The sequence below is a fragment of the Schistocerca cancellata genome, chromosome 2 (assembly GCF_023864275.1).
Source record: "Schistocerca cancellata isolate TAMUIC-IGC-003103 chromosome 2, iqSchCanc2.1, whole genome shotgun sequence".
Classification (NCBI taxonomy): Eukaryota; Metazoa; Arthropoda; class Insecta; order Orthoptera; family Acrididae; genus Schistocerca; species Schistocerca cancellata.
In genome coordinates, this window is record NC_064627.1 from 402,044,656 (window position 1) to 402,068,684 (window position 24,029).

At 40.2% G+C, this 24,029-nt stretch overlaps 1 protein-coding gene across 1 annotated transcript in view; it reads right to left on the minus strand.

The window, feature by feature from the left end:
* The window catches only part of LOC126161840 (general transcription factor 3C polypeptide 1), a 359,490-nt gene continuing 335,461 nt past the window's right edge, over positions 1-24,029 (minus strand). Inside the window, exons 29-32 of the mRNA XM_049917946.1 lie at positions 16,019-17,097; positions 13,908-14,094; positions 1,015-1,105; positions 1-868 (exon numbers count right to left, since the gene is read on the minus strand). Coding sequence (XP_049773903.1) covers positions 747-868; positions 1,015-1,105; positions 13,908-14,094; positions 16,019-17,097 — 1,479 coding nt within the window. The 3' untranslated portion in view covers positions 1-746. The remainder of the gene's footprint in view (positions 869-1,014; positions 1,106-13,907; positions 14,095-16,018; positions 17,098-24,029) is intronic.

The following is a 24,029-nucleotide window of genomic DNA, read 5'->3' on the forward strand; positions in this document are numbered from 1 at the left end:
AACTTCCAGCAATAATTGTAGCACTTCAACAAACAAAATTTGATCAATAGAGATTGGAGAGTGTGCTGAAATAATAAGAAGAGCAAAACTGAATAACAGTAACTTTAGTTCTCAATCAGAATTTAATTTGCCACAGGAACATCACACCCCCTTTCAAATCTACTGAGGCACTTTTTTACTTCTAATTCCCCTTCAATCTTCCAGAAATCCTCTTTGCTTCCCTTGCTCATTTTGCTTTCTTTTTTTCCTCCAGTTCTGTCTAATATTGTGTGTAATACTTACTATATTGCAAAACAAGTGTATCAGTTAGTCATCAGATGCACATGGAAAAAGGTGGGTTACATCTAATTTTTAAGTTGATCATCAATAGTTAATTAGCACATTGTTCCATAGATCAAATTCACAATATGGAATATTTCAACAGAACAAACATAAAACATGCCAACTTCAAAAAATATATAAAAAATAATATTTATATCACTACATTTGACCATTTTCAGTTAGTTATCTTCATTCAATAATTTCCCTGTGGTATAGCCAGAGTTGTTAAAGACTGAAGTATGATAATGTAATGGTCTTTATTTATTTACACAGAGTTGCATTTAAACTAGCCTACAATGATTGGATTATAAATCGTACTGTACACAGTATAAATATGCATTACATATGTCACCAAAAGTAGAAAAAATAACATATACATTGAAAAAAAGATATATAAATTTGAGGACAGTCATAATGAATTAGTGCTAACAACTTAAGAAGTCCTTTGAATATGTCTTCTTTCCAATGAACTGTCCCAATCTTGTAACAGCATCTGGTTGTGGATCAACTACGATATCAGCACTACTTTCGCTTCCATCAGCAGGCACTGTAAGCAATTGTATGTAAATTACAGATAGGTACAAACTGCGTTTTTGAGGTTATTTAAACAAAGAAAACTTGTTCCCAATACTTGAAATAAAAATTATGTGAATGGTATTAAGAATAAATAACAGCTACCATCAATGGACTCACATATAGTTATATTTGATGGTGATGAAAATAACGTAGCTGGCCATGATTTATGAATGGTGTACATCTTAACACAGCCAATCTTCCACAGAATCTAGAACACAAAGAATACTTTACATATTACAGGAAAAAATGAATCAGTATATAATAAACAATTGAGAATGAAAAGCTGCTAGCCACAAGTAACTTATGCCACCCATTTCTTCATTACAACACACATTTAAATAGCTTAAGATTTTTCAAGAAAAAATTATTTTTATGACATTGTCAAAATCACAGCAGAAGGTCTGTTTTTCAAATTGAAACAAAAGGAAATATGGTTGCAGGGAACTACCTATATACACTATATTTTATCATTTCATTTACAAAGTCTCTCCATGGAAATCCTAAGCGCTCCATATGAGTTCTACAGAAGAAGAAGCAAACAAAATGCTTCTATCTTTCACCAATTTGCCAGAAATACAAGAGAGATGTAATTTGAGAAGCTCAAGCTGAAAAATGAAACTGCAAGAACAGGAAACTGACAAGAATAATTTTTTGAAAGCTCCCCTTCCAAAATCATGCACTTTTTACGTGACATTCTAGGGCTGCTATGCTGACCTCCACCCCTTTTCCCGTACTTAAAATTAATGGGTGTTTAGAAAGGCAACTTATAAGTACCCAACAAATTGTGCTATACTGAGATTGTACTATTTCCCCACGTAATTACTGCCTTCCACAATTAAATTTTGCTATCACTTGGAAAACTTCTTTATAGTCACACTTTGTTTGTTTAAAAAAAATATGTCTCTCCCTTCATTATTACTGCAAATCCTCCTAACACCATCTATGTATCTTAAAAACATAAACAGTCAATAGTAGCAAGGGTTGTACTGTAAGAAGAATTACTTAGGATTTAATTTCAATGATTTAATAATAATAATAATAATAATCAGTAAAAAAAGAAAAAAAAGCTGCTGTGTGACAGGAGAGCTCCTGTCAGTAGAATTCTCAGTTGATGGTAACAAATGGTATATTTTACTTCATTTTTCTCTTTATACTAACTAAATCCCATAAGAATGTTAGTGTATGTTTCTCAGGAGAATGCAACAATGCTTCAGTCTTGAAGCCAGGCTCACAATATCAAAAGCAGACATTAATACAAACAAGAATCTTTTTACCATCAGCACGACAATGAGAAAATAGAATTTCAAAACTGTCCATAAAGTGACCTCCATTTGCCACATTTGTTTTGCTGTCTTGCCAGTAATGAAATTGTAGTATATGTAGTGCTGGACCCCTGCATATTCAGCCACCGCCTTCACAGATGTGCTTTGTGGGAGAGGCACAGCCTGTTTTACCTTATGAGGTTGTTTATCAACAGAATGTTCATGGGGCTGTTTATTGCTAAGCCTCCTGCGGTCCCCATAACATCTGGGGGCACAAGTTGTGCCAATACATGGTGCGCAAGTCATGGTAAACAGCACTTGCTGCTCAACCCCTCTACAGTCAGTTCAACTCTGGGCTCCAGACTGAGTATCAACAGCCTTGAGTTTATGCTTTGAACCACAATGCCTGCTACTGCTGCTGCCCATCAAACAGTGCTTTCTCATGCCTTCATCTCAACCATAAGCACTGAACATCTGTCAGTCACTCCCAAAGACCAGACCTGCAGTTTGACAGCCCACAAGCACACAGCCATATAGTACTGTGCTGCTGATTATCCTTGGCATCTCCTGGCTCATCACCAATATCCATGATGGTGGACTCTACCACAGTACACACCCACTACACATAACTGAGATGGACTTTTAAGGTATACTCAGCTGTGGCCTTTAGTTCTCTAAGGTGTACTGAGCTTAGTTCACAGTTAATAAACAAGGGTTGTCATTGCAATGTGTGAATTCGATCACTACCAGTCACACCTCTAGGCCAAGAATACAACAGTGACAATGAAGTTAATGGTTTTGTGTTACAGTGCTCTTCCCTCTTCCTCGTGTAATACAATGGCTTCAAATGGTTCAAATGGCTCTGAGCACTATGGGACTTAACATCTATGGTCATCAGTCCCATAGAACTTAGAACTACTTAAACCTAACTAACCTAAGGACAGCACACAACACCCAGTCATCACGAGGCAGAGAAAATCCCTGACCCCGCCGGGAATCGAACTCGGGAACCCGGGCGCGGGAAGCGAGAATGCTACCGCACGACCATGAGCTGTGGACGACTACAATGGCACTGAGGATAAAGGTTTCATGTCTCACTGCCCTTCCATTGTCTCCATATACTACAGTTGTGACAAGGATAATGTTTTCATGTTACAGTGCTGTTTCCTTGTCTGCAATATACTGTGTTACAGTGCTGCTCCCTTGTCTGCAATATGCAACACTGGCGAAGACGATAATGGTGTACTGCTACAGTGCCTGCTCATTATTTGCGTACTTCAAAGCCAGCTCAAGGTTCACTGGCTGCAATGCCAGCTTCTGGTCTCATCTGGCACCTGACTAGCACACTTCTCCATGCCAAGCTCAATGCTGCCATACCACGTCGCTATCTGCCCAGATGATGCAGCTATGGCCAGCCCTCTTTCTCAGGGTGGTGGTGATCAGACAGGACACATACAAGGCAGCTTCTTCATGTGTGTCTCAGTGTTTCCTCATGTGCCTGCATTCATTTTCACTGGAGCAGGTTTTTTTTGTCAACTGTTTGCATGTTCTTCATGCAAATGGCATTTTCACTTGAGAGCTAGTTAGTCTGGATGGGACAGCATATTCATGTTATTTTGTTGTGACAGCCTGTATTCAGATCTGACTATTGTGCGAGTGTATCCACCTGTGTACTGGAAATGTAATGTTTCTTTCTTGGGTTCCATATCTGGGTTCATTTGTATGGTCGTCTCCCTTTCAGAAGGCTTTTGTTCTGCACCTGGTGTTAATGTTTCTTAGTAGATGCAAGTTCTTGGCAATGTTCTCTCTTCAGCATAATTCGGGTGGTCTATATATGTGTTGTCCAATGTGCATTCTCTTGTTGATGTCGATCTGCATAGTTCTCAGTAGTTCCTTGGTGTATTTCTCACCTTTCTGCGTACCATGCCTGTTCAGCCACCAGAGGAATAATTGTCCAAAGCTTTTCCATTCAAGGATCAGGCAACTCTGGACCATCTCCCTGCTCACTCAAGTTCTACAGTCTCTCTCTCAGTGTTCCAGTGGGTGTAATCAGAACCAGTATCTGGACAGGACATCTAGGATCTTGTGTGTGGCAAGCTGACTCACATTCTGTCAAGTTTGTTTACAATGTTGTCAAGCCATGCAGCACTATATTGCAAGTTCACAGAGTTCTCTGATAGAAGTCCTCTGGTATCAGGTTAGCATTTGCACAACACACCATCAGACACCAGCTTCTTGCAATTGGCCCTTTAGCTTCGGTCCAGTCACCCTGGTCTGGTCATGGCGATGATTGGAGTCCAGTCATTACAGCTGGCCCTCGGTTACATGGTGTATACGGGGACAAGGAAAAAAAAAATCCCGGATTTCTCCCGGATATCCCGTTTAAAAAATATGCTTTTTCCCGGGCGAAAATACACTTTTTCTGTGCTAAGTGACAGTAGGTTTTCCGTAGATTTTCCCTCGGAACTGTAAAACTTATCAATCCTTTGAATGGTTAACGCTTTATACAATCGCGTAGAACTTCCCGGAAAAAAAAGAAAAGACGGGGCAAAGAACTTTTGGAGAGACTTTTAATAAAAGAAAGGAGAGGAGTTATGGAAAGACCTTTGATTTGCAGCAACATATATGCTGCATATTTTCGTATTACGGAAGTATAAATTCGAATTGCATCAAACACAGCGCGTTAGTTTCCGGAGCGTTGAAACCGACGTTGTGATGTCCTTTTTGTAAGCGAGTCATGTCTCAACCCACAAGATCTCGTCAGTCGATGACAGCAGCTATACAGAGCATAGGACACATGTTATAGTCAGCCAATAGCAAGATCACTGGTTACATAGCGCGAACACGCAAGAGGAAAAGTTAATGGTTTACATTAATGTACACAGTACCGTATATCTACAAGAAAAGCTAAGCTTTCACATATAATATTAGTCTCTAAGATTAACACGCTACAACAGAAGCTAAGCTTTCACATGTAATATTGATCATTTTTTGCGTATGTTATACTTTAAGACACATCACACAAATGTGCCAGTAAATTTAAAATTATGACATAAATGTCTCGGCTCGAAATTCTTGTAAGTGGCTGGTCCTCAAACTGTTCAGTTTCGAACCCTCTGTGATTTAGATATCCATTCCACTTTCTCACACGTAACATAATTCATCTTAAGTAAAAAGAAATTTACTTTGAAGGTAACGCTTTTCTAACCACCATTTGCAATACTATCCGGAGACTGTTAGAAATAGGTTTGATTTACCAGTTGCCAGAGAGCGCCAGAAAACAGTCATTATTGTGCGTGTGCAACTGCAGTGGTGTAGGAAGCCCGTATGTTTGTGTGTATGAAGCACTAAGAGAGCTTACATTACAGCATAAAAGAAACAGGGCATCAGAGGATACTCCAAAGAGCATCGGAATTTCGTAAACCATACTAAAATGCATAATTCGGCTAGAAGTGCAAATTGGCTTTTTCCAGATTCACAATGAAGTAGGTCCCATCTGATATTAAGCTTTTCAGTGTGGTTTTTGGGATGTAAATATTCTTGGAGTACCAGTACTCTACGATCTCATTTTTGGTTCTTTATTATGGCATAATGCCATATATGGCAGAAGATGATAACGTGCACTTGAAATTCAGCGAACAGTTGGAACTAGCCAATACTGTAGAATGAAACACTTCATTTCAAATAAAATGATTGCCTTGGCGGAAAGATTAATAAAGCAAAATTTCTTTAGCAAACTTGCAAAAATAACTTCACTGTTCTGCAAGGCGATTAATGCTTGACTGCTACAAACTTGGAAATATATTATTAATTTCAGTTTTCTGATTTTATTTTATTTTTGCCCCCCCCCCCCCCCCCCCCCCCCCCCCGTAATTATGTGAACGTATTTTAATTCATTTGATAGCTCCCAGCCACAGAAATCCATCTTGTTTTCATTTGACGTGGGAGCTGTACACGAAGAGAAGCAGCGAAATCACTTAACGTAAACAGGGGTCACGTGGAGGTTAACCCCCTACCTGTGCAAGCGTGAATCTGGCAGCTAGGGTGCGCGAGAAAAATTTTTCTCGTTTGCATCTGGCTGCTTGCTGCTACTACTGAAATAGCTAACAGCCAAACTTCAAGTAGCAGGACTGCTTATACGTCAGTCAAATGCGCATGCGCAACAGACAGCTGGCAATTGGTCAAACGAACCTAATGTGAACAGTTGTGACGTCATGCTCATAGCAAGCAGTTTATTGTTACGAAGAATTACAGTCTGCGCCCAACGGCCTTTGACATATTTTAGCTATTTGCAGGCGCTTGTGCGTGCACGGTTTTTTGTTGTTGTAAATTGCACATTTCCTTTGCCACTAAAGTTTTATTTTTTCCCTCTCGTTTATATTTTATTGCTGCAGTATCATTCTCCAGTAGCAGGATACAATAACATTCTTTGCTAGAGAATCAATTCTGCAGTCAAAATTACAAAAATTTAACTGAAAGCTAAAACAATGAAAAATTCACGGAATTCTGAAAAATTCCCGGGTTTTTCCCGGATTTCCCGGGTCGTATACACCCTGGGTTATCAACAGCCCAATCGTTGCCAGTGCCCAATCTCTTGCCTGCCCTGTCATGGCCTGCTGCCTTGTTGTCATTGAGCCTCGTGACACCTTTCATGACTGCTACTGCCTCCTCTGAGGCCATGCAGGTGGTCAGTGCAACCATTCCCGCTGGTGCCACTGTAGCCGCCCATATGACAGCTTCTGCAGTCACTGCCGATCCTGTCATGGCCAGCTCTCTCAATGCTGTTCCCAGCCATCACTTTTGTGGCAATCCTGCAGTTGGCCCAGCCATCCCTGCTAGTGCTGCCAATCCCTCATGTTCTTCCAGGCCTTGGGTTGTGACTTCTTGGAAACTCCACTGCCAGTCCTGCCACTGCCAGGCTTTCCCCATCACTGCCTATGGGAGCCAGCTTCCATTCCCATACATGGACATAATGTGCTTCTCTCATGAGGATAATTTTTTTGTGCTCATCACTGATTCAGTTCTGTATAATTCACACAACTTGCTTTTGAGTCTTTTTATGCATACAGTATCAGGCGAGCTGTGGTCACTTCTTAGACACATGTTTGCACAATGACTGATTGTCCTGTTGTTTCATTCCTGTTTGCTCTGGTGGCTGCTTGGTGGCTCCTCCCACAGTTGCTGTGCTGCTCTGAGATGACTGCACCATCTCTTTGATGGGCAGTGGGAGCACTCAAGGATGTGATTTCCAGACCACGCATGGTCCCTGCTTTCCCTTACGCAGTTGTTTATCAACAGAAAATTTGCTAGGTTATTTACCATCAAGCCTCCTGCAGCTGCCACAATGTCTGGGAGCACAAGTTGCACCAATACAAGGCGTCTGGGTCAAAATAAACAGCACTGCAGTTGCAAGCACCTATTTGTGTGTCTGAAATTGTGTGTCCCTGTGAAGTCAAGCCTGTATTCCTTCGCTGACGGGTACTTAGGTCACTGCTCAACCCATCGACAGCCAGTTATGTTATGTGCTCCAGATCAATCATCAGCCACCTCAAGTCAGGCGACAATGACTGTGGCTGTCGCTACCAATCAGATAGTGGCACGATAAAATATTCTCAGGCTTCCAGCAGTGTCCAGATACTTTTGATCACACAGTGTACGAGCAAAGGCAGGCGTAGGACTGGCTGTACAATGCTGTTGCAGTGGCCTATATTGCATCCTGGTAGTCCGGGAATACGGCGTGTGGTGGCGCCAGGTGTCGAGTGGAGACTCGCTTCCATCTTGTGACACTGGTCCTCTAGTGGTCATCATGAAATGGACTACGCAGACAGTCGGCAAATCTACACTCATGCTCATAAATTAAGGATAATGCTGATACATGGTGAAACAATGCTCTGGTGGGTGATTTGTGGGTTTAAATCACCTCAGGGTACGACCATGCAGTGCATTTGACCTGCGGTTGTCGCACAGTTGCGTTGGCAGCAGGCCACATACGCAGAGGTGTGTGGGTGCATGTCAGAGTACGGTGCAGCAAGTAAGCGTGCAGGTGTTTTCAGATGTGCTAATGGTGACTGTTTGTTGAAAATGGCTCAAAGAACACATATTGATGACGTTATGAAGGGTAGAATACTAGGGCGACTGGAGGCTGGTCAAACACAGCAGGTCACAGCACAGGCACTTTGTGTGCCACAAAGTGTGATCTCAAGATTATGGCAACGATTCCAGCAGACAGGAAATATGTCCAGGCGCTACAGTACGGGACGTCCACAGTGTACAACACCACAAGAAGACCAATATCTCACCATCAGTGCCCGCAGACGACCATCGAGTACTGCAGGTAGCCTTGCTCGGGACTTTACTGCAGCCACTGGAACAGTTGTCTTCAGACGTACAGTCAACGGATGACTGAACAGACAGGGTTTACTCACCAGGAGACCTGCAAGGTGCATTCCACTGACCCCTAGTCACAGGAGTGTGCGTAAAGCCTGGTGTCAAGAACACAGTACATGATCACTGGAGCAGTGGCCCCAGGTTATATTCATGGACGAGTCCAGTTATAGTCTGAACAGTGATTCTTGCCGGGTTTTCATCTGGCATGAACCAGGAACCAGATACCAACCCCTTAACGTCCTTGAAAGGGTCCTGTATGGAGGCTGTGGTTTGATGGTGTGTGGTGGGATTATTATTGATGCATGTACACCCCTGCATGTCTTTGACAGAGGAACTGTAACAGGTTAGGTGTATTGGGACATCATTTTGCACCAGTATGTCTGCCTTTTCAGGGGTGCAGTGGGTCCCACCTTCCTCCTGATACATGATAACACACGGCCCCACCGAGCTGCCATCGTGGGGGAGTGCCTTGAAACAGAAGATATCAGGCAAATGGAGTGGCCTGCCTGTTCTCAAGACCTAAACCCCATCGAATATGTCTGGGATGCTCTCGATCGACATATTGTTGCATGTCTTCAAACACCTACGACACTTCAGGAGCTCCGATAGGCACTGGTGCAGGAACGGGAGGCTATTCCCCAGCAGCTGCTAGACCACCTGACCCAGAGTATGCCAACCTGTTGTGTGGCCTGTGTACATGTGCATGGTGATCATATCCCACATTTATGTTGGGGTATGTGTGCAGGAAACAGTAGTGCTTTGTAGCATATGTGTTTCAGGACAGTTTTCTCAACTTATCGCCAATACCATGGACTTACATATCTGTGTCGTGTGTGTTCCCTATGTGCCTATGCTATTAGTGCCAGTTTTGTGTAGTGCCACATTGTGTGCACCACATTCTGCAATTATCCTTAATTTATGAGCATGAGTGTATATGCCCGGTCCGCGTATGCCCGCCGCTGTCGGCCGGTGGTGGAATGATGGCAGATACCACAGTATTCATTGCGCACTCGCTGCGCCTGCTTCAACTTTCCAGTGGCCAGGTTCCAAGCTCTGTTTAGCCGCAGGCCACCATCTTTATTGAGAGTATTGTCAGAAATTTTTAACTCTATTGCTGCTTTTATAACACAGTCCCAAAAACAAGTAGTCCACGTAATAACAGATGTCTCAGCAAATGCAATATGGTGTCCGTTTTTTAAAGCATGTTCCACTACCTCTGATTTCTCAGGATGGTGCGGGCGGAAACATCTCTCGTGCTCCACGCGGCGCTGTTCAATAGTACATACAGTCTGTCCGATATAGAACTGTCCAGATCCACATGGTATTTTATACAATCTTGGTGCTCCAAGTCGAACATCGTCTTTCACAGGCCTCATTAGCTGTTGGATTTTAGAATTTTGGCAGATGCCCTGAAAACCGTATTACTTTTATGCTTCTTTAGAAGCCAGCTAATCTTTCCTGCTATTGAGCCACAGAAAGACAAGAGCGCAAGCTTCTTCGTGTCCTTTTTGGAGGTCTTCAGCTTACGTTTCTTTGGCAACATGGCTTGCGAAATCTGGTGGTGGTTGTCACCAGTTGCCGGGATCAACGACCGCTGGACAACAATCAGTCGCTCTCGACACTAGACATGTGCCTAAATGGCCCATGAGCTCACAGCCACATGGTACAGTGCCTGGGCACATCCTAGCTCACCACTACTACCAATGTTTGTGGGCTCTATCATAGTGGGCACCTGCTACACATCATCGAAATGGACTTTTAAGTTGTATTAAAGGATGGACTTTTATCCTCTAAGCTGTACTGAGTTTAGTTCATTGTCAATAAACAAAGAATTGTCATTCTAATGTGTGGACTCAACCACTACCAGTATCACACCTCGGTGAAGGATATAACAGATACAGACAAAAGCCTCATTCTCACATGAATAATGTAATGAACATACTCAGTATCAATTTTTACTAATTTAAGCAACGGAAAATGCAAGATGAAATGTGCCTATCTGCAACTCAGCATCTCTGCCATATGGTGAGTTGCATTTTTCCTAATTTAGCAACACAGGCCACAAAATTAATTAATAACGATATTCAAGTGAGCAGTTTCATATTATAACTGTCAATAAACAAACAAGGCACTATTTGGCAAGGACTCCTGTTTACAAATTTTTCTATTTCTTCATTTACATAGTGTGTATCATATTGCTCATGTATGTCACTTTCCCTTAGGATTTCTTTTCCCAACCACAAACATATTATCAGAGACAGCTGCTACCTAATGTGACATGTATCAGGGAGAGCATTTACGCATGAATTCAAGGATACAGGTAAGGAGGACATCAAAACTTCTCACCATCTTTTATCATATGTAGTTCTTGACAAATACCATGAAAATGTATCAGAAAGTTGTTTCAACACAATGCCATAGCTTTGTAATGGTGCGTATAACATTATGAACTTCTAGTTCTTTCTCTATTATGACACAATTTCTAGGGTAACATTTAGAGATACTACACTAGAAGCAGACAGCCTGAAACAGGGGAAGGAATACTGTAGATGATGAATGGGTAGCTTTGAGAGATGAAATAGTGAAGGCAGTACAGGATCAAATAGGTAAGAAGCCAAGACCTAGTAGAAATCCTTGGATATCACAGGAGATATTGAATTTCCATAATGAAAGGAGAAAATATAAAAATTCAGCCAATCAAGCAAGTGAAATGGAATACAAATGTCTAAAAAACGAGATTGACAAGAAGTGCAAAATGGCTACGCACAATTGGCTAGTGGCCTTTGGAGAAAAGAGAAGCAAATGTATGAATACCAAGGCCCCAGTTGCAATACCAGTATTAAGCAAAGAAAGGAAAGCTGAAAAGTGGACCGAATATTTTAGAGGAGCTACTGTACAAGGGAAATGAACTTGAAGTTGATGATGTAGAAAGGGAAGTTGAAGTTGAGATAGGAGCTACGATACTGTGAGAAAAATTTAACTGAGCGCTGAAGACCTAAGCCAAGGCAAGGACCCTGGATTAGATGATGTTCCCTCAGAACTGATGATTTCCTTTGGAGAGCCAGCAATGACTAAATAGTTCCATCCGGTGTGCAGGGTATATAAAATAGGGGAAGTACCCTCACAGACTTCAAGAACAACATAATAAATCCAGTAACAAAGTAAGTAGGTGCTGATTTTGTGAATATTGCCAAACTATTAGTTTAATAAGCCCTGGTTTCAAAAAAATTATATGAATTACTTATAGAGGAATGGAAAAACTGGTAGAAGTTGACACTGGAGATCAGTTGGGTTCCAGAGAAATGTTGGAATGTGCAAAATAATACTGATCCTATGACTTATCTCAGAATATAGGTTAAGGAAAGGCAAATCTAGGTTTATAGCATTTGTAGAAGCTTCTGAGAATGTTGAACAGAAAACACTCTTCAGTTTCTGAAGTTTGGTTGGGTAAAATACAGTGGACAAAATGTTGTCTACAACTTGTACAGAATCCAGACGACAGTTATACTCATAAGACTTGAAGGGCATAAAAGGGAAGTATTGGTTGAGAAGGGAGTGAGGCAGGGTTGTAGTGTATACTCAAGATTATACAGTCTCTACACTGAGTAAGCTGCGAAGGAAAGCAAGGAGAAATCTGGAGACAGTATTGAAGTTCAGGGAGAAGAAATAAAAACTTTGAGGTTTGCTGATGACATCACAATTCTGGCAGAGACAGCAAAGGACATGGAAGTACAGATGAATGGATTGGACAGGGTCTTGAAATGAGGATACAAGATGAACATTAACTAAATGGTAAATAAATGTAGTCAGATTACATCAAGTGATGCTCAGGGAATTAGATTAGGAAATTAGGTACTAAAAGTAGTTGATAAGTCTTGCTATTTGGGCCATAAAATTACTGTTGATGGCCAACATAGAAAGTATACAAAATGTAGGCTGACAAGAGTTTTTGAAGAAGAGAAATTTGTTAACACACAATATAACTTTACAGTTAGCAAGTCTTTTCTGAAGGTATCTGTCTGTCATGTAGCCTTGTATGTGAGTCAACTGTGGGCAATAAGCAGTTCAGGCAAGAAGAGCATATAAGCTTTTTTAAATGTGGTACAACAGAAATATTGATCATGTAATTAAAGAGAAGGAACTCAACAGAATTAGAGAGAAAAGAAATTTGTAGCATAACTTCATTAAAAGAAGGGATTGGTTGATAGTACACATTCTGAGACATCAAGGAATCATCAGTTTAGTATTAGAGGGAAGTATGAGAGGATAAAAACTGCAAAGTGAGATAAGTATAGTGAGCAGGTTCAAATGGATATGGGTTGCAGTAGTTATTTGGACATGAAGAGGTTTTTACTGTAAAGAGTTGTGTGGAGAGCTGCATCAAACCAGTGTTTGGACAGAAGACCATAACAACAACAACAACAACACTAGAAGTAAACTGACCTAAACAGCATCTACAGAAATTTCCAGCCAGATAAATATTGTATGCTATACTGGCACATGAACAAGGAACACTGTCTTTCACAGCCAGTTTTCTTAGAGAGTGAGTTGCCTGCAGTTAAGGTAATTGGTTCGAGTCCTGGTCAAGTATACTGTTTTAATCTGCCAAGAACTTTCAAAACAGTACAGATTGTGTTGTAAAGCAAAAGATTCATTCTTGAGCCTCTGCAGAATCTCAGTAGCAAATTGTAAGTTTGTGGCCTTCCTTGGTCACAGTTAATTTCCAAACAATTCTTCTGGGTAGCAGACTGCATCATATTGTAAAATGGTATACCAGCATTCCAAACAATACAGTAAGTGGCCTTCATCAAGATATGTACTTAGTACTATTTACCATAATGACCAAAAGATTTGTACGTCACTGTAGAACATGATGAGGTAAAGAACCAGTATGAATTTTATGGGAACAGAAGGACACCTTTCAACCTAACCTAGACCACACGCTTCGCTAAGTTGGCATACATTTAATGTCACATGCCACAACTTTATTACGTCACAGGGCAGTGCTAACATGTTGTATTGGTAGGTTCAATTGACCCAAAATTGTTGATTTTCCCCTCAAATGGCGTGCTACGTCTCCCTTCACAGAGAATGTTTACTGACAATTCTACTTCATTTTAGCATCACACTAATCCTACCATTTTCTTATTCTCACTTGCCAGGTGAATAGAGTTGTGGTTAAAAAAGCTAAACTTTACTTTTAGTTTTGTCTTTGCTTGGGAAACCTGGTAAGTTTGAGTCTTTCTATCCTTTTTTTACTGTAACTAGTTAATATCAAATACAAATATTTTGCCAAGAATAAATAAATAAAATAAAACAAAGCAGAGTTGGAAAGAGAGAATCTGTGAATTTCTTTCTTACCTCCAGAAGTTCCCTCACATGAAAGGGTTGTATTGCTGGTGAAAACCGTTCAGCAATGCTCTCTATAGTATTTCCTGGTTTGGACATGCAGTGTCCAAGAATGGCTCCCAGCAAGCGATCCAGTATTCTCCTATTTAATGTACCATTTATTCTTATCCATGGTCGCATCAAAATCTGGATCTGCTCACTGACCAGAAAGAAATACAGTGTCAGGCAATTTTATACAACTGTACAACAAAGACACCTCAGCCTACACTAAGAAATGGATGAAAGTCACCATGAACAATTGACCAACATATTAAGAAACATCCCCCCCCCCCCCCACACACACACACACACACATAAACACAAAACACCATACACATACAGTTATTTGTTATTACACAATTGGATCTAAGCGCACACTTCTTTATATCAATAAAGCACCACACCAATGCCCTTAACTTAAGTTGAAATCTTTTGTTACTAGCTTAGTTTTCACAAAAAATGGAAATTAGCACAAAATGCATGAAATACGGAAAATTCATATCTACTTTACAAGGGAATACGAAGAAGCTTAACTGGGAAAATAAAATATTGTAGTCGAATTTGAGTACAGTATGTATCTCAGACAATATACATTCATTCATTCATTCTTAGCCAACAGTCTTCCACAGTGGTAACATCAGTTCCCATCTGATCAGATAGTGCTGTAGCACTTGGATGGATGACCATCTGGGTTTGCTGAGAGCTGTTGGCAAGCAGTGTGCATTCGGCCCTTGTGAGGCCAGTTGAGGAGCTACTTGATGGAGAAGTAGTGGCTAGTCATGAAAACTGACAATGCCAGGAGAGCAGTGTGCCAACCACATGCCCCTCCATATCTGCATCCAGTGACACCTACTGCTTGAGTATGACATGGCAACCGTAGGTACTGTTGGACCTACAGGTCCCTGTTTGGGTGGAAAGTTTTTAGTTATATTCATTCACACATCCTGTTCCATGAATCCCACCACAAGGGCACATACAAAAGCTGCAACACCCATAAAGAATGACCTTACGTAAGCCAAATTTAGAGGATGTGAAGAACAGCAAACCAGCCGTATGTAACTAAGATTTGTAGAGACGGTGTAGGCTCAATAGTCAATGCAGAGCTGTGAAAAAAAAAAAAGAAAAAATTAAAGCAAGTGCCTTAATCAGTGCAAAAGGGTGAGTAAGTACGTGGAGAGTTCAAAAAGGATAGAATTATTTATCTCTGGTCAACAAGTTTGTCATGCTATGACACTTGTGGCTGTACATGGTATGCAATTACAACAGTAGCACGCATGTGGAATTGTGGTTTGGAGAGGACTACCTACAGTGATGAGAGAATATTGGGCAATGCAATCGGATCACAAAATGGAAAGCCCAACAAATCATCTGCATTACTGCAAGACACAGTATGGTTTCATGCACAGCACTGACTTACTATTACAAAATAATGGGTGTCAGGGTCATATCCAGTGGTCTTTGGGACTGTTTGGTGATTAGTGACAGTTCTGATGACATTTCATCCATACTGATGAGGTAACAGTGGCACATGAATCAGCAACTGGCGCATATTGGGTGATGCAAAGTGAACTTTATTAATGTTGAAACAATAGCTTTTAGGATTACTGACCTGGTTGGTAACAATTGTCATGAAATTCAGTCCCTAAGGCTGGGGATGGTGGTAGTAAGACATGGAAATCACAACTATGGAACATTTGGAGCAAATTCAACCAGAACTGGTACAAACATGAGTTACTATCTCAGAAAAAAACTGAAAATTGTGGAGGTAAAACACCCACAGAATTGCTAAAAGAGGGTACGGGGGTAGACACCAAGTGACACACAAAAATATCCAAGAATTACTGATATTATAATCAACTCCATAGCTTTTGTTGTTGCAAGGATGATGGAGAGCCCCGAGTACATTTCACCCCTGGGAGTGTGAGTATGAATGGAAAGGGAGTAACACGTAAAAAATAATTAAAAGAATCATTATGGTATCAATTTTACAATTTTCAGGGTTGCTAGGCTGTATGTACACATCATAGTAAGTGAACAATACCATGTAATCAATTAGATTAACATGTAGTTTTTAAGTATCCTACCTGTTCTCCAATTCTCTTGCAGCTGCTTTCAGTTCCATTACTTTTGCTGATTTATCCATTTCAATCTTTTGTTTTCTTGAAATTTCATTTCTTTTCCTTTTTCTTGGTCTTTGGACTTCCACATTTTCCTGTTTGACTTCTGTAGATTTTTTATTTGGAATTTTACATGTCTTGCCTTTTTCTGATACAACACTACTCTCTGGAAGATGACACCTACTGTTGGAGCTGCCACAACTATCCAAATTAGAGCTATGAGGCAAACTAGTTGCTGTTGTTCCTTCAGTGTTTGAAACAGTCACAGATTTGTGTTCCTCAGTCTTTTTTGGAGAGGTTACTCCATCATCAGTAATTTGAGGATCTTCAAGGGTATTTACATCATTTGTTTTGTGCAAAGAACAGCTATCCACTAAAACTGGATTAGTTTTTACATTATTAGCTTCAACTGGATGTTGAGGATAACTGTTATCTGAAATGGCTTCAGAAAGATGAATGTTTGCATCTGTACTGTCTGTTGTAGTGTCATCTTTCTGGCTACAGCATGAGTTATTAGTCTTTTTAGAATCTTCTGGGACCACAGCTGCCTGTTCAGCATCTGAGTTCACATTTACTCCAGAGGAACTGGATTTTATATGCGCCTTCAGTTCAGCACGTAAGTGAGACTTCGTTTTGAGTGAAAATCTATACCTGTTTCTTTTTATTACACTACTTTTTGTTTTACCTGATTGCAACTGAACTTTTCGAAGCTTTTGTTTCTGTTTTTGTTGCTGTCCGTTACGCTCTGCTTTCCTCTTTTTCAGTTGATAAAGCATTTGTCCTTTTTTCTTTTTAATCTTCCTCTCTCCCTCTGTAACAACTTCTTTTTTAGGTCCAACTACGCGCAAGCCCTTTGCCATACTTGGCTTCAGTTTCTCCCTGCTCAAACGGCGTAGTCTACGAGTGTTTACGAGCCACAGTTTGATGAATTTCCAATGTATGTAACGAGCCTCTGTTACACCATTTCTTATTACAACACCATTTTGTGTAAGAAATGAAACAATTTCAGAAAATTGCAATTCTTTGAAATTCCTCCGGCACACAAACTGAAAAGTAAACAAAAATAATAAAAATAGTAGACAAAAGTGATAAATTTGAAGTTCTACTGATTTAACATCAAACATTTCTCAGATAGGATGAAATATCTTCAAACATAATGCTTGGTCAATAATAACAAATCAAAATCTTTGAAGAAGGAATGGAGGAAGATTAGCATTTTATGTCCTGTTGACAATCAGCATCATTACAGAAGGAGCACAAGCTTGGAATGCGCAAGGATGGGAGGAAACTCAGCTGTGGTCCTTTCAAAGGAATCATTTAGCGTTTGCCATGCATGTGTTGGAGAAACCATGGAAACCTCAACTATGTATGGTCATTTATTCCAAATGTGAGTTGGGATATGTAACACAACTGGAAAAAAGAAAAAAAAAAAAAAAAAAAAAAAAAAATTGAGACTTAATTTTCCGATAAATACTTTAACATTAACAAAAATTAAAAAATCATTTAAGTGCTTTTATTAGTCTGCTGGAGTTTACGTAAATATGGTTGAGAGGGAGGGAGGGAGGGAGGGAGGGGGAGAGAGAGAGAGAGAGAGAGAGAGAGAGAGAGAATAGTAGGGGACACATGAGAAGAGGAGCGCAGGTTTCTTTTCAGTGACATTAGCTGATGTACATGATTTGTTTCAGGTCTCTTGTGTCAATAATAAAGAGCTCAGAAGATACATACAACATATAATTTATTCTGTGCTGGTGTGCTTCTCTAGAACTTTTTTACAAAAGTGCAACTACATGTCTCACACAATGAACTGCCAAGTTTGTTCTGATGTAACCACAAGTGCTGGAACAAAGACGAAGAATGCAAGACCAGAAAAGGTGGTGAAACGACATCGGCCAATGGTGTGCACAGGGTGTATACACGCACAAGGAAAAGAAATTCCCGGATTTTTCCCGAATCTCTCGGTTAAAAATTCATTTTCTCCCAGGTGAAAATACACTTCTTCCATGTTAAATAGTGGTATACTTTCCCTTGGAACTGTAAGACGTATCCTTTGAATGGATATGGTTTTATACAGCAGTGTAGAATTTCCCGGCACTTCAGAAAACGAAACTCAGGGCAAAAAACTCGTTTTGGAAAGATCTTTGATGTGCAGCATCATGTAGGCCGCATATTTTCATATTGCGAAAGTATAAATTCGAATTCCACCAACAGGAAAATTTAATGGTTTAGATAGAGGCGTCACCGCGTTTGCGCGTATACTGACGTAGGAAGCCCGTATGTTCGTATGAGTAAAACATCAAAAGATCTTACCTCTTGTCATAAAAGAAACAAGACATCAGAGGATACTCCAAGAGCATTGGAATTTCGTGAACCATACTAAAATGCATAGTTCGCCTTACAGTGCACATTCGTATGTCCAGATTCCCAATGACGTAGGCCTCGACCTGATATGAAACTTTTCAGTGTGGTTTTCGGGACGTAAATTTTCTTCGCGTACCAGTACTGTATTAGCTCATGTTTGGTTCTTTGTTATGGCATAGTGCCATACGTGCTAGAAGATGAAAACGTGCACCTGAAACGCAGCGAACAGTTGAAACTAGCCAATGGTGTGGACTTAAAACACTTAGTTTCAAATAAATTCACTGCCTCAGCAGGAAACCCTAATAAAAGTCAAATTTCTTTAGCAAACCGACAAAAATAACTTGATTGTTCTGCAAGGCGATTAATACTTGACTGTCAGGAAAGTGGAAATGAAATAAAATAAAATCTGAAACTAGTAACATAACATATTTTAGCCTTCTGTAATTATGTGAATATCTTTTAATTCACTTGATAGCTCCCAGCTACAAAAACCCATCTTGTTTTCATTTGACGAGAGAGCAGTAAACGAAGAGGAAACAGAAAAATCACTAAATGTAAACACGGGTCACGTGGAGACTAACCCCTCCCCCCCCCCCTCCCACTATCTCAGATTTTTCAAAAACAAGTTCATTTTGTAGCGCACATCTTTCTGAAGAGTCTGATACATAAAACATATATCTTAGAGGAAATGTAAGACACGTTATTTGGTCTTAAGTGTGCAATGCAGTGCCACGCCTCTTCAAACAACATTCTTATAGCGCACGTCACTGTATTTCGCTCTGTGGAACTCAAACGTGTATATTTTGTAATGGATGCCATCAAACTATTTGAGGACAGTGGAAATTAATATGTCCAGCAGTGCCTATCCTGCTCCCAGTCGGCCGGTTTGACATTCTGCCCAACCCATCGCAATTAATACTGGATAGGATTATTTGTAACCAGGAGAACAAGTACTCTTCAGAAAATCTGGGCTCTTTATTGCCTATTCGCTAATAACTTCTCTTTTGTGTAACACAAAATTAAATATAGGATACCTAAAACCAGTAAAGACAGGAGACAGGCAAGACAGTACACATTTCTTCAATCTTTGTGTTCTTTCCTTTCTGCGAAAGAACTATTACCTTACCAAAGTTCGTCAAACGTTTTGCTACGTGAAAACTGGAAATGTCGTTGTCTAATACTGAAAAAGCTGTTAATACAATTAGTACCCAAGACTGGTGTGGTTTCGCGATCTGATTACGTCTATTTTGTCACTGTGTGCAGGATAAAACAAAACAGCCTTTCTAATATTGCAGCAATTGTAACACACACCATAGAAGCGACACTGTTTTGGCAATAATGAACGTTTTTATAATACGACAAAATAATTCACGAAGTACCAATACGAAATACCTATTTGGCCTACTACAAGCAAAAAGCCTTACGTTAGGAAATAGTTTTACATTTCATTTATGTGCTCCAGTTTCTCATGCACGAGAGCGAAAAATAGAACGAAATTTTTGTATAAATTTGGAATCGTCATATTCTTCCATAATTTGTGTGATGTCCCCGTTTCTTCTCCTTCCTCGTTCTAACAAACAATCTTATCACTAATTCTGTAACTATTCCTATCACTGTCAAAACTCATTCTCCTGTTACCTTTACTACCCCTGTCACAATCACCGGTTTAGTTATCCAGAGATTATTCTCCGGTTAGCCAGTATTACGAGTTTGTAGAATGCATTTCCGGCGCTACTTCCGGAATGGAAGTTAAACAGCTGCTAGCCGGGGACTGCAACTGGCCCTGTCTAGTGTAGCGATCTGGCCAAAAATTTTCCGTCAAAATTTCACTTTCTTGGATACACTGAGAAGATAATACGTAATCTTTCATACCTGTTATTCCGCTGAACATTCGCAAACCGAATCAACCACATAAATAAGTAGCAGTTGGCATTCTCCGGCTTGGTTTTATTTCGCTAAGGTCATAAAGCCCTGTCCTGTTTTGTCTGCAGGAAAGTTTGTTTCTAGATGTGACGACAATTCCCCTGGCAGAGGCATCATGTGCAATATGCACGCATTCAAAAATAAACTTATAATTCATTCAGAAATCAATTTAGAATGTGTTCAAAAACCAGTAGGGGTGCGTTTCAAAATCATATGAATAACCAAGAGACCGACGTGTGCTGGATGGTAGGTGCTTTGTGAAACATGGATTTTTCCCTCAAGAATATGAATTCGCCCCCCCCCCCCCCCCCTCCTCCCCGAAATTGCCGCCCGGTTCAGATACCCCGGTTTGCTTGGGCGCGCCAGTAAAATTTTTCCGGGTACCGCATGTGGATGGTTGCTGCTTACACAGCCAACAGCCACATTTCTGTAGCCAGAAGCGGGAAAAAGCACTAAAAAGCCTTTGACACATTCTGCTGTTGGCAGACGTTTGTATGAGCACTTTGTTATTTTATATGGTGCATTTCCTTTGCAATTTAAGTTTTATTTTAGTTTTTTTCTCTTGTTCATGTTTTAATGCTGCAGTATTACTCTGCAGTAGCAGGATACAGTAATATCCTTAGTTAGAGTATCGGTTCTTACCAGTCAAAATTACAAAAAATAAACTGAAAACTTAATCAATGAAAAATTCCTGGGTTTTCCCCGGTTTTCTCCCGGTTGAAAAAATTCCCGGTTATTCCCGGATCTCCCAGTTGTCCCGGGTCGTAGACACCCTGTGTGCAGAATAGGACCGCACCACGACGGGAGCACCCCCTACACGAACTGAATATAAGCGCCGCTCCTGCCAGCCTCAGCTGCTCAGATCGACACAGTGTACGGAAATTAGTGGACAGTATAGGCACAGTTGTAGATTAGCACTCGCAGATCAGTTATTAGTGACGTATGTCAAACTTGCAGGAACATTTCATAGCCAAGAATATTACTGTTTGCATGTCGCTCATCGCTAGCGACTACTACTTGTAAATCTCTAAGTTAAGTATTGTCAATCTGCTTTATAGAAATAAATTGCTTGAACTGTTGTACAGCATTCCAAGAACACTGCATCCCTTAGGCACCCCATACGAGACAAGTGGGCCAGACCCAACAAAGTTAACTATAGTATATTTGTATTTGCTAACATAAAAGCAAGAGTTTCATCGCAATGAAAAAGATGCAAGACTGATCAAATAAATGATGATACTTTTTACATATTTAGATTATGGGAAAGACATTTGTTACAATCAGACAATGGAAAATACAAGATGAAATGTAACAATAGTATGAGAAGGAAAGTTGCTATCACCATATAGTGGAGATGCTGAGTCGCAGATAGGCACAACAAAAAAACTCTCACAATTATAGCTTTCAGCTGTTAAGGCCTACACTGTGTGAGTTGCGTTTATGTGAGTGTGTGCATATGTCTGTCTTGTTGACGAAGGCCATAACAGCCGAAAGCTATAATTCTGAGATCCCTTTGTTGTGCCTATCAGCGACTCAGCATCTCCACTATACGGTGAGTAGCAACTTTTCTTCTCATAATATTGTTACAATCTTATTGCTGCATACACAAGTTAATATGTTCATAAATTTCTGCAATTCAAAGTTCTTTCTGAATAAACTGCAGCTAGATTTGAGAGTCAGTTCTTTGTGAACAAGAATTTGGTACTGAACAAAATGCAAAATTCCATAACCTGTCCATCTGTACATGAGGTATGTGTCTCTTCGTCTCTTCTTCTTCTTTTTCTTCTTATTATTATTATTACTAATATCAATGGTTTTTGCCTAGGTTCATACTGTCCTCTATAGCATTATATCACATCTCTGCTGTCATGAATCTTTGTCTTGTCTAATGCTCCTTCCGTTGCTATATCAACCAGTTTTAATGTCTTGGAACATGGCATATGAACCTGAAACTTATTTTTGTAGGGTTTAATATGAGTTCTTTTCCATTCATACTCTGTTCAAAGATTTCTACGTATTATCTGTTCACTTTAACTTCACATCCTTCTTTAATATCAAATGTCTCATGTTGTCACTTTGCCTCTTCCATATTCCTTAGTGTTCATGTTTTCCTTCCATTAATGTTGGATGCCACAAACGGCTTCTGAAACTTCTTACGTAATGTTATGTGGAAGTTGGGAACAGTACATTTCCGCTCTTAAATATACTTTCTGCTAGCTGCAGAGATACATTTTCAAGCCAGCTGCATCTCAAAATATACAAATTCTTCACTTATATTACTGCATCTTTCTCAGGTTTTATTTTCAGCCATTTTTATTTTTTATGATGTCCTATGAACATTCACATGGCCATCTTTCACCTTGGACAGAATATGAACAACAACAACAACAATAACAACACACACACACACACACACACACACACACACACACACACACACACACACAGGGTGGTCCATTGATCATGACCGGGCCAAATATCTCACGAAATAAGTGTCAAACGAAAAAACTACAAAGAACGAAACTTGTCTAGCTTGAAGGGGGAAACCAGATGGTGCTATGGTTGGCGAGCTAGATGGCGCTGCCATAGGTCAAACGGATATCAACTGCGTTTTTTTAAAATAGGAACCCCCATTTTTTATTACATATTCATGTAGTACGTAAAGAAATATGAATGTTTTAGTTGGACCACTTTTTTCGCTTTGTGATAGATGGCGCTGTAATAGTCACAAACATATGGCTCACAATTTTAAACAAACATTTGGTAACAGGTAGGTTTTTTAAATTAAAATACAGAACATAGGTACGTTTGAACATTTTATTTCGGTTGTTCCAATGTGATACATGTACTTTTGTGAACTTATCATTTCTGAGAATGCATGCTGTTACAGCGTGATTACCTGTAAATACCAAATTAATGCAATAAATGCTCAAAATGATGTTCGTCAACCTCAATGCATTTGGCAATATGTGTAATGACATTCCTCTCAACAGCGAGTAGTTCGCCTTCCGTAATGTTCGCACATGCATTGACAATACGCTGATGCATGTTGTCAGGCGGTGTCGGTGAATCACAATAGCAAATATCCTTCAACTTTCCCCACACAAACAAATCCGGGGACATCAGATCAGGTGAACATGCAGACTATGGTATGGTGCTTCGACAGCCAATCCACCTCTCATGAAATATGCTATTCAATAACGCTTCAACTGCACGCGAGCTATGTGCCGGACATCCATCATGTTGTAAGTACATCGCCATTCTGTCATGCAGTGAAACATCTTGTAGTAACATTGGTAGAACATTACGTAGGAAATCAGCATACATTGCACCATTTAGATTGCCACCGATAAAATGGTGGCCAATTATCCTTTCTCCCATAATGCCGCACCATACATTAACTCACCAAGGTTGCTGATGTTCCACTTTTTGCAGCCATTGTGGATTTTCCATAGCCCAATAGTACATATTATGCCGGTTTACGTTACCTCTGTTGGTGAATGATGCTCTGTCGCTAAACAGAACGCGTGCAAAAAAATCTGTCATTGTCTCGTAATTTCTCTTGTGCCCAGTGGCAGAACTGTACATGACGTTCAAAGTCTTCGCCATGCAATTTCTGGTGCATAGGAATATGGTAGGAGTGCAATCAATGTAGATGTAGCATTCTCGACACCGACGTTTTTGAGAGTCCCGATTC